General features: G+C 26.6%; 1 protein-coding gene across 1 annotated transcript; it reads right to left on the bottom strand.

Moving 5' to 3' along the window:
• Window positions 1–3,935: 3,935 nt before the first annotated feature.
• LOC114177240 (Low-density receptor-like protein) lies at window positions 3,936–4,580 on the bottom strand. The gene is made up of 2 exons (XM_028062512.2): window positions 4,304–4,580; window positions 3,936–4,225 (listed from the first exon to the last, which is right to left on the bottom strand). Exons 1-2 carry the CDS (start codon window positions 4,449–4,451, stop codon window positions 4,098–4,100), a joined length of 276 nt encoding a protein of 91 aa, XP_027918313.1. The 5' UTR covers window positions 4,452–4,580; the 3' UTR covers window positions 3,936–4,097.
• Window positions 4,581–10,620: the final 6,040 nt, after the last annotated feature.

Genomic DNA, 10,620 nt, shown 5'->3' with positions numbered 1-10,620 from the left:
TAATTAATTTAAACTCCTCATATTTATTGAGCATTTAATGTTAACAGACTAAGTCAAAATCTATATTAAGTATGATATTTTAAATTTTCAGTATTTTAAAATACAAATATTGATGATCTGTATACAATATTTTCTTTTAAAATATATTACATATACTTGTCATATATTTGTTGGACTTGCAACGAAATGAAATGTTAGAGACTTTCGAAATACAGTCAATTCCTTTAACAAAAGGTGTACTTTTTTATGCAAACTAGGAGATCGACCGTATGTATGTACGGATTGTATTTTTTTATTTTATATATTAAATAGTAAAATATTATGTAATGAAATATTATAAAAATTACGTTATATTGTTGTAAATGTTGTTATTAAAATAATGAAGTAGTAAGTAGTAAATTTAAATGATGTAATCATAATTGCAGTTTTAAGTATAATAAATAAAATCGATATCAAATATAGTGCAGTTAATTGATTTTACGAAATATTATAATAGCTTGTGACTCGAGTAGAGATGACAAATAAACTCGCCCTATGAGTATTGCTCGAACTCATCTGTTTTGACGGGAAATCTCCACATTGACTGGGTATGGGTATAAAAAATCTTCGACTTTTTCAATTGAGTATGGGGATGGGTATGGGGATGTACATATCCTGTCATAATACCCGTACCCGTCATATATCAGTCCCCGTTTAAATTATTAAAATATTCACAGTTAATTAAGTAATCATATATATATATACTTTCTATTTTTTACTAGCGAACACACAGGCGCTGTCGCGCCTGTGTATCCACATTTTTTAATTTTTATAACATTAATAATATTTATTTTTAAAACATATATAATAAATTTTAAAATAGTTGTTAAATAAAATAACGGTTAAAAAAAGATTTTTAGAATAACGGTCAAAATAAAAAAAATTAAAAAAAAGGTTAAAAATAAACTAATTATAAAATAATTAATTTTTAAAATATTAATTAAGTGTAAAATTGGAAAATGAAAAGTGGACACAAAAAGAAGAATCCCCTTTATATATTATTATAGATTTCTTCTAATCAGTTGGTTTGTCATGAAATCTTCAATATATTTTTTATCTTATCATAACATTTATGTAATTATGTTAAAATGATGTATGTCATATAAAAAATTTTATGCTTCACATTGAAATATTTTTATTATTTTTTAATATTTTTATTTATTACATATTTTTCTTTCACATAAAAATGTTTAATACTCTTAATTTAAGATAATATAAAAAAAATTAACAAAAAGGTGTACTTTTGTATGCAAATTACCATAACGGCCGCATTTAAAAAAGTAACAACACCGACATAAGTAGTGTAAACGATTTCCATTTTTTATAAATTAATAATCATATTTTGAGCGATTTCTGTATAAATGTGTTTAAATAAAATCGTCACGTTCACTGAGAAAACAAACAAAGTTGAATTTGATTTTCGAAATTGGAAGTTTTGGTGCAATTTTTCCAAAACCCGTGTTTGCATTGATTACGATAGAATTTGTTTTCATGTATCTATTAACATTAATTGAATTCATGTATATTTGGCGTATATGATTATTTTTAACTTTTAAGCAAGGCTAATGTGTTGTATAGAAAAAGTTAAATTTTTTAATATTTAAGATAAAATAGTGTACCATAAGTTTAATTTATTGTAATAATTTTGTTAATAATATACCGTAACGGTTAGTTTTTTTTTTAATAAAAATAATATATTTTACAAAAGTCAAAATTTAATTATCACAAAATAATTAGACAGAAACGGCTAGCAGATCAAATAAATATTTAAACATATCAAAGTAATGGGGAAGTTTAAAATCATAACAAAATTATTGGTAACATTTTTTTAGTTTTTTTGGTTTTGGGAACTTAAAATAATTTAAAAAAATTATTTAATATCTTCAAATTTTTTAAAATAACCTTTTGATTTTTACTCAACTCACCAACCTGCACCCCTGAAACAGATTTAAAAAAACATGTTTAGGAAACTACCAAATTTTTCGATATATATATATATATATATTCTTTTAACTTTTCTTTAATCTTTTTTTTATTAATGTTAATTTTAAACTTTTATTTTTGTTTGTTATTCTTTGGGTTTTTTATTTTTTAATGTTATTATTTTTATTTTTATTTGGTTTTCATTTTTTTTCTTAATACATTATTTAAAAAGTAAAATTAAAAAAATGGAAACATATATATATATATATATATATATATATATATATATATGGAAATTTGTTAAATATGTTACCATATTTTGATATCTGTTAATTTTATTAACTAGATTCCGAAATTTAGTAATTTTTTAACCGAATTTCGAAATCTGACATTACCTAAACCCTCGAAATTCGGTACTTATGTGAGAGGTGGTGGTGAAAAATCAAAGGTTATTTTAGATATTTTGAAAAAGTTTGGGAATGCTACCTATAAAAGTAATTTCCCTTGCTCTTAGAATCTATAACCCTCCATATAATTCTCGTTCATACTTTAAACATGTAATCAAATCACTTAATAAACAATACTGTAATTTAATTATCATCTTTGAACTTATTTCAAAGAAAAAGAATACGGATCCTTACACATTTCACTCACCTTAGTAGGTGAAACTTTGTATTTTTTTTTTTTTGTATAAAAGAAAACCGGGGCTTGCTTTTTAAATGAGGAAAAGACAAAGGAAAAAAAAAATAGGGACTAAATTTAAGCACTTAAAATTAATGGCGAAACAAGGATATCCATACTGCATCTAACAATGTGGCGACGACTCCTCTATGAGCGTCCTTTGTGTTCACACTTTTTTACTAAATGCATTTCTATGATTATCTTCCATTAACCCCCACGGAACAAGAGTGTAACAAGTTTCTTGGAGAGAACAAGGTTATTTGATAATATTTAACATCAAAATTCTACAAAGTAACATGATAAAATTGCAGCAAGCCAAACAACATCAGCAATTTGCAATCGATTCTTATCATTGTCTGCATATGTTTCATGTACAGGGAAAAAGCAATGTTTTTAATAAATTTACCAGAAAAGAAGAGGAATGGAATTGTCCTTTCCTTTCCCTCTCACAGCTTCACCACCTGCAGAAATTTGGCTTGCGGCAACACTTCCTACTCCTAAGGCCTATGAGCCTCTACCTACCAAGGCCAAACAAGATCAAATTTTTGGCTGGTTGGGTATGTATGCAGTCAGCAGATCCAAACCCAAGCCAGAGTTCAAGATAGCTAAACATATTCTTTTACCGCGAAGAATACAAAAAGCCAGTAATGCAGTGATAATATCCCACAGAAACTTAGAATTCTGTTAAAATCCCCAGGCTGCAGTATTTAGTATGAAATTTCGATGATCTGAATGATGCAGCCGACACCATAAATTTGTGGAAAACATTTTAAAAAATGAGTATCCTAAGATATATATGCTCAGGCATAAACTGAAGGGAACAACAACTGTTCTATTTCTGTGATATGGACACATTGGCCTATTTCTATCTTACTCCTATCCGTTGAGCCAAATCATCCTTTCCATTCCCAAATTATTGAACCCTAAGAAGTCTCAATTTAATAATTTCCATGTTATTCCTAGTATAATCTGGTGTTATTTGTTCAACAACCAAACTAACTCTTAAGAACCGCAACAGTTCAATTTCAGTTCTGCTGAGTATTCAAACTTTGAGCCAAGGTTCAATCAACATTAAGTGCATAACACACATGAAGCTAAACAATCAATGTAAGTGAATAACTGATGGCAATTTGATTAGCACTTAACATGCATAGAGAACAATAATCATATTTACTTTTGGATCGAATCACTACCAAATACAAATTATTTGCCACGCTTACTCATACACCACACAGAATCAACCCTTATCATAAATCAAATAAAAACAACAGAAGAAGAGAAAAGCCCCCAAATTGTAGAATAAGATGGTCATAATCTAATTCAATAAGATTCAATCGAATTCAATTAGTCTACCTCATTATTGTCCCTGTAAGAGAAGAACCACATAAGAAAAACAGAGAATCGTGAAAAAAGAAAATGTGGAGTGGCACGTATGTATGTATATAAGTATCTGACTACGCAAAAAGTGAAGAAAGGGGATTGTGAAGAAGCAGCTTTCGATTGTTGGCTCGGACCCCTGAGTCGGACTCGTCGTGATACCACCCCACCGATTTCTGAGCCTCCATGACGATTTGGGAAATACCTGAAGAAGCGAGGAAAAGGATAATTGAAAAACGGTAACAGAAATTGGAAATCGGAATCCAAAAAGAAGAAAGAAAACCTTGTCTGACGGTTTGCTTGTTGTTGCGGATGTCGTGAACGGTGGCGGAGATTTTCCAGTACAGAGGGCGACCAATGTAGAAGACAAGAAGAAGCAAAAGCGCCACCACCACAGTACGGAAAACAACCTTTGATGTCGGTGAACCCATTTTTCCTCTGTCCTCTTTTCAATCACATGATCAACAACAAGAACAACAAGACAAACTCTCTTTTCTTCTGTATCTCCTTTTCTATTTTCTGCTTCTTATCGCGTCACTCTCTTATATCTCTCTAGCATAAGATTCACAAAGATTTATACTTTTAATAAACTTTAATCAATAATCGAAAAACTTTGAGAGAGTATTAATTGCAGGTGAAATTCTTTAATATTGTCAACCCTAAAAAATGTTTTTGAACTTTTATGAGTACTACAAAAAACAGCATAATATCCTATTTTTATATATTTTTTATTTTAAAAGGTAAATTATTTGGATAATAAAATGTTTTAAATAAAGAAAAGTCAATTTATGTTGACAGCTAATCATTAATAATTTTAACAATGAATAAGTTATGTTAAATTTCTTTCTTTATTAAATAATATTGTTCAAGCAATGAATTCCATGACTTATGGATATAGGTAAGATGCTATTAGTATATAATATTTTATCCCAGATGATTGTATTTAATATCTTAAACTGTGTTTTTTTTTCTTTCACATCAATACAAAATATAAGAGCCCACAACCAAAATAATTTTAAAACAGCAAAATCATTACCAATATTTACTTAGGAAAAGTATAGACAAGAAAAATATTATACGAAACCAATCCTTATATGCACAAATCAATTAAGAAGAAAAATAATTAATACTTTGGATTATTTATAAAATTAAATGTGTAAAATTTGAATAATTTCAAAAGTTATTTACTAAACTCCTCAAAATAATTAACAATAACTATATAATAAAAATTAAAAAATAGGTGTGTTCACATTTGCTATTTAAGTTACATTTATCCGTACAACTTAAATGATTTCACATGAATTTAGAAAGACATATTTGTATTATAACATAAGATATTAATATTTATTTGTAAATTAATAATAAGATGTGAGGACATATGTTGTATTTGTGTGAGCATGTGCATAAATGTGTATGTGTGTACAAGTACTTGCATATGTGCGTGTGGGGGGCTTGTAGGAATGTGTGTGGATATGTATCGATATATGTACCTGTATATGTGTGCATATATATATATATATATATATATATATATATATGTGTGTGTGTGTGTGTTATAATACAAATATTTAAAAAATGTAGACACACATATGTAACCAAAACAAATTGTATACCTGTTGAATATAGCGATAGAATAATTTTTTTTAAAAGATGAGAACAAGTTAAACTTTATTCTCGCAAATCCCATTGTCGTCCTTATATGTATGTATATTTTCTTTGTAAAATATATACAAATTGTAATGACACAAGTATTCTATCACTACTGGAAAATAGGCTTATAAGTCGTCATAGATTTTCCTTTTTTCACTAGTGTAATTACAATATACGAGAACTAAATGTCCACACCTTTTATTTGTTCTTCTTGACCATCAACAATGTCTACGCCACTGACTCATATGATAAACTCCACCACCTTTTTTGGTTAACGATAATCAAGGCATGAGACGTGCTTCTTGTGTCAACCTGAATTTTTTTTTTCAATAATGCTCCTCCTTATCCTTTGTGTCATTTTTTCCACTTGCGTAGACGATCGTTTAAACTAGATTATGGTAACACTAATAACAGTGATTGAAACTGGATTGTGGTATTCATGTTTTGGTAAATTGGGTGGTGCCTTTAAGGGACTACAAAAGGCCAATATGGATGTTAATGCTTGTCATTGTTGTTAACTAGTCACATGGTTCCCTTTTGTGTTGTTCGACACTGATCAGATGGGTCGTGGGGTATATGGTAGTGATGTGAGCATTGTGGCATACAACGTGCATGTAGGTTCTTTGGGACTCATGTTGAACTCCATTGTCTAAGCTTTGATATCATTAGTGGTGGATTCGTTAGGTCGTCTTGTCGAATGAGTTAAGTGGATATGGGAATGGAAAATAGAATTTTTGGTTTGGAGGTGGTAACTTGTCAATATTTGTGTTAGGTGTGGTGGCGACCGCTATGAGTATGGTGTTAATGATTGTTTTGTTGCAAACTCTGAAACCAACAAATGTGAGCAAAGTTTCTGTCACCGTTATGTTTTAGTGTTGAATTTTGTGTGGTTTGTTGTCTTTAATGTATAAAAAATAAACTTAAAATTAATGTTACTCATTTTTTCATAAAATATGTAAAAACAGTCAAATATATATCATGTAATGGTGGCGGAACTTAGTGTATTGTGAGGGGGCTCATACACACACATGAACACTACCAATTTACAAATATTAATAAGTTATGTTATAACGCAAATATTAATAAAATGTGGACACATTTAATGATGTAAATATATGACATATTTAATGATGTAAATATATGACATCTATAGTTTATATATTTCTTTAACAACGCAAACATACACACGCATCATCCCACGCACATCTATATACCCCATGCATGCACTCGTAGGCACCCACCACCCGCACCCACACTCACACCATCCATTTACAAATAATAACTTGTTATAATACAAATATTTAAAAAACGCAAACACACTTTACAATAAACATTAGTTTAAGTCCACATCTCATCTAAATCAGCATTTTGAAAGAAAAAATTCTCAGATCAATAATTTATTTTATTTTTATAAAAAAAACATCATAAAAGTAATTTGACTTTACATTTTGTTACATGGATGAATAAAATAAAATAAGAAGTTTATCTTTTAATATATATGTTATATCTATTATATATTTTATATCTCTTATATTTTCACAATTCATACAAATTTTAAACACTCATAATATTTCATAATGTAATTATATGACTCATAATATTCCATATTGTAACATGACTATTAAAAATTTATAAGTCCTCATTCCAATTTAGTCTGCATTAAATGTTAAATATCAAAATGCGGACTTAAGCAAATGTTTACTGTAAATATGTAAATCTTTGATATATTGAGTTCAAATCTTCTTTTTATTAACACACTAGTACACATGCACACACATACACAAACACGCACACACAAACACTCGAATACTCATCCACAAAAACATCCACACTTACACCATCCTTGTACATATGTTAATAATTTGTTATAGTACAAATATTTAAAAAATACAAATATTTATATTTGTACTGGTGTACTATAGTATATTTAATAGAATATAATATGAATTATAGGATGAAAAATAATTTCTTTTTATTATACGCATTTTTTCATTATAGTTATTGTTAATTATTTTGAAGAGTATAGTAAATAACTTTTAAAATTATTTAAATTTTACACATTTAATTTATAAATAATCCAAAACATTAATTATTTTTCTTTGTAATTGATTTATGGGTATAAAGGTTGCTTTCCCATATATATATATATATATATATATATATATATATATATATATATATATATATATATATATATATATATATATATATAATATAATATAATAAAGGAGATATAATAAAGGGGATTCCTCTTTTTGTGTCCACATTTCATAATATCCGTTTTACCCTTAGTTATTTTAAAAATTAATTATTTTATAAATAATTTACTTTTAATAATTTTTTTACAAATCTCTTTTGTCTTAAATCATCATTTAAATTTTCTTTTTACATATCTTATTTTTTTATAATTTTATATTTAACAACTATTTTAAAATTTATATATTTGTTATTAATCTTAACTTTCTTGAAAATTAAAAAATGCGAATACACAGGCGCTGTCGCTAGTATATAAAAAGAGGATTCTCTCTTTTGTGTTCATTAAAATTTTGAAATATAATTATTTATTAAAATTTTGAAAATTGATTGTTACTTTTACAAGTTTTTTATAAAATCGTTCATCTTTGCTTCTTTTTTCTTTCTATTTATCAATGGATATTTTCTCATCTTTTCTGATATATATATCACTTTATTTTTAATAAATATAATTTTATTAAAAATAGGTGATGATCAAGTTGCACTTTCACTTGATTCTAACTTAATAACATTACAATATCACAATATCATCACCTATTAATATAATATTACGCATATTTATATTTAATGTGTACACAGTGTGTACACAGAGGCGCTATCGCGCCTGTGTTTATGGTAGTGTATGTATATATATATATATATCAATACTTTTATTGGCAATGATTTTGCTGTTTTCAAATTATTTTAGTTGTGTACTATTCATTCACACAATTAGAGATGGTAAATAAACCCGTCCCTGTGGGTATTATCCGAACTCGACTCCGTTTTGACAGGGAATCCCCGCATTGACTGGGTATGGGTATGAGTACAAGGAATCTCTGACTTTTTCAATTAGGTATGGAGATGAGTATGGGGACGTACATATCCCCGCCATAATACCCGTCCCCGCAATATCTCCATCCCCGTTTAAATTATTAAAATATTCACAATTAATTAAGTAACCATATATATCTATAACTATATATAAAGGGGATTCCCTCTTTTGTGTCCACATTTCATAATTCCAATTTTACCCTTTACAATTTAATTATTTATTAAATTTTTAAAAATTAACGGTTAATTTTACAAGTTTTTATAAAACTATTTATTTATCTCCTTTTTCTTTTTTCTCATACTATTCATCAACAATTATTTTTTTTCATATTTTCTCCATACATTTCACTTTAATTTTTATAAATATACTTTTATTTTGTTCATTAACTTAATAACATTACAATATCATCAATTATAAATATAATTCGAAAAATGCGTACACGCAGGCGTGATAGCGCCTGTGTTTACACTAGTATATATATATATATACTTTCTATTTTTCATCTCTTCTAATTATTTGGTTTTTCATGAAACTCATTCGCATCTCCAATATATTTTTTATCTTATCATAACCTTTATGTAATTATGTTAAAACGATGTATGTTAATTAAAAAAAATTATTTCTCACATTTGAATATTTCTATTATTTTAATATTTTTATTTATTATATATTTTCCTTTCACATGATAATGTTTATACTCTCAATTTAAGGTAATATAAACAAAATTTCTTTACTTATTATTATTAATTTTTGTTTAATTTGAATAATTCTTTTGTTTCGTTAAAATAATTTTTGTTATTTTTTAACCATTGAGTATATATGTTGATATTTGAAAAGTTTTCTTAGATCTCTAAGGTATTTTTCATCTTATTATATCTTTAATTATACATTTGATTTCCTTTGTGCGATTTCTCTCAAAATTTTCTCAAATTATTTCTAAGACACACATTTGTTAATTTTTAATATTTTTATTTATTGTTTATTTTCATCATGTAGAATAATATTTTGATATATTCTATCTAATTAATTTTTATTTTCTAACTCATTGTTAATCATACTTGTATAAATAACTTTTATTTACTACGATATAAAAATTTAATGTAATTGCTATGAATATTTTTTTGTCATTATCCAACATATATTGGAGTTCAAAAGATACAAAATCTATGTCAAAATTTTATTATTATGTTTATTATTTGTGGGTATGTTTGAGACTAGAGTAGTAAGATAAAATCATAGATGAGTATAAATTACCAAGAAACATGAATTAGCTTGATGGTTATGCATGTACTTAATAATTTGAAGGTTGTGGGTTTAAACCTTGGTTAGAGAAAAATTGTAACATCTTATATTCTGAAATAAACTAAGCCTAACATTTTGAAATGAAAAATATCCAAAGATTATTTTGAAAATGGAACATTAGTCCAAGGCGGTATTTATAGAAAAGATGGACGGATTAGATTAAACACTCGATAATAAAAGAATTATTAATATAATTTTTATTTATTAAAAAATAAAAAATAAAAAATTGAGTAGAGAGAGTATAGAAAGGTTGAGATAAGGTCTCATATATTAAAGTTTTATATGATGTATAAAAGTGAGATGTTCACCGTTATTTTATTTTAAAAAGTGAATTCAAGTTAAGATTAAAACAATAACCAAAGAAAATATCCAAACAATATAAGATTAAAACATTTTATATTCCGAAATAAACTAAGTCCAACATTTTGAAATGAAAAATATCCAAAGATTATTTTGAAAATGAAACATTAGTCCAAGGCGGTATTTATAGAAAAGATGGACGGGTTAGATTAAGTAGTGGTGAAAAAATATTCATGACAATTACATTAAATTTTGATATTGTAGTAAATAAAAGAAATTTA

Source organism: Vigna unguiculata, chromosome 3, assembly GCF_037176805.1.
Source record: "Vigna unguiculata cultivar grain cowpea cultivar isolate G323 ecotype 2 chromosome 3, ASM3717680v1, whole genome shotgun sequence".
In the NCBI taxonomy this organism is placed as follows: domain Eukaryota; kingdom Viridiplantae; phylum Streptophyta; class Magnoliopsida; order Fabales; family Fabaceae; genus Vigna; species Vigna unguiculata.
This window is presented reverse-complemented; position numbering and strand designations above follow the sequence as displayed.

Excerpts from the sequence above, each read along its gene's own strand:
- LOC114177240 (XM_028062512.2), bottom strand. The coding sequence starts at position 4,451 with ATGGGTTCACCGACATCAAAGGTTGTTTTCCGTACTGTGGTGGTGGCG. Across the intron at positions 4,226-4,303 it reads CAAGCAAACCGTCAGACAAG|GTATTTCCCAAATCGTCATG; the intron begins GTTTTCTTTCTT and ends TCGCTTCTTCAG.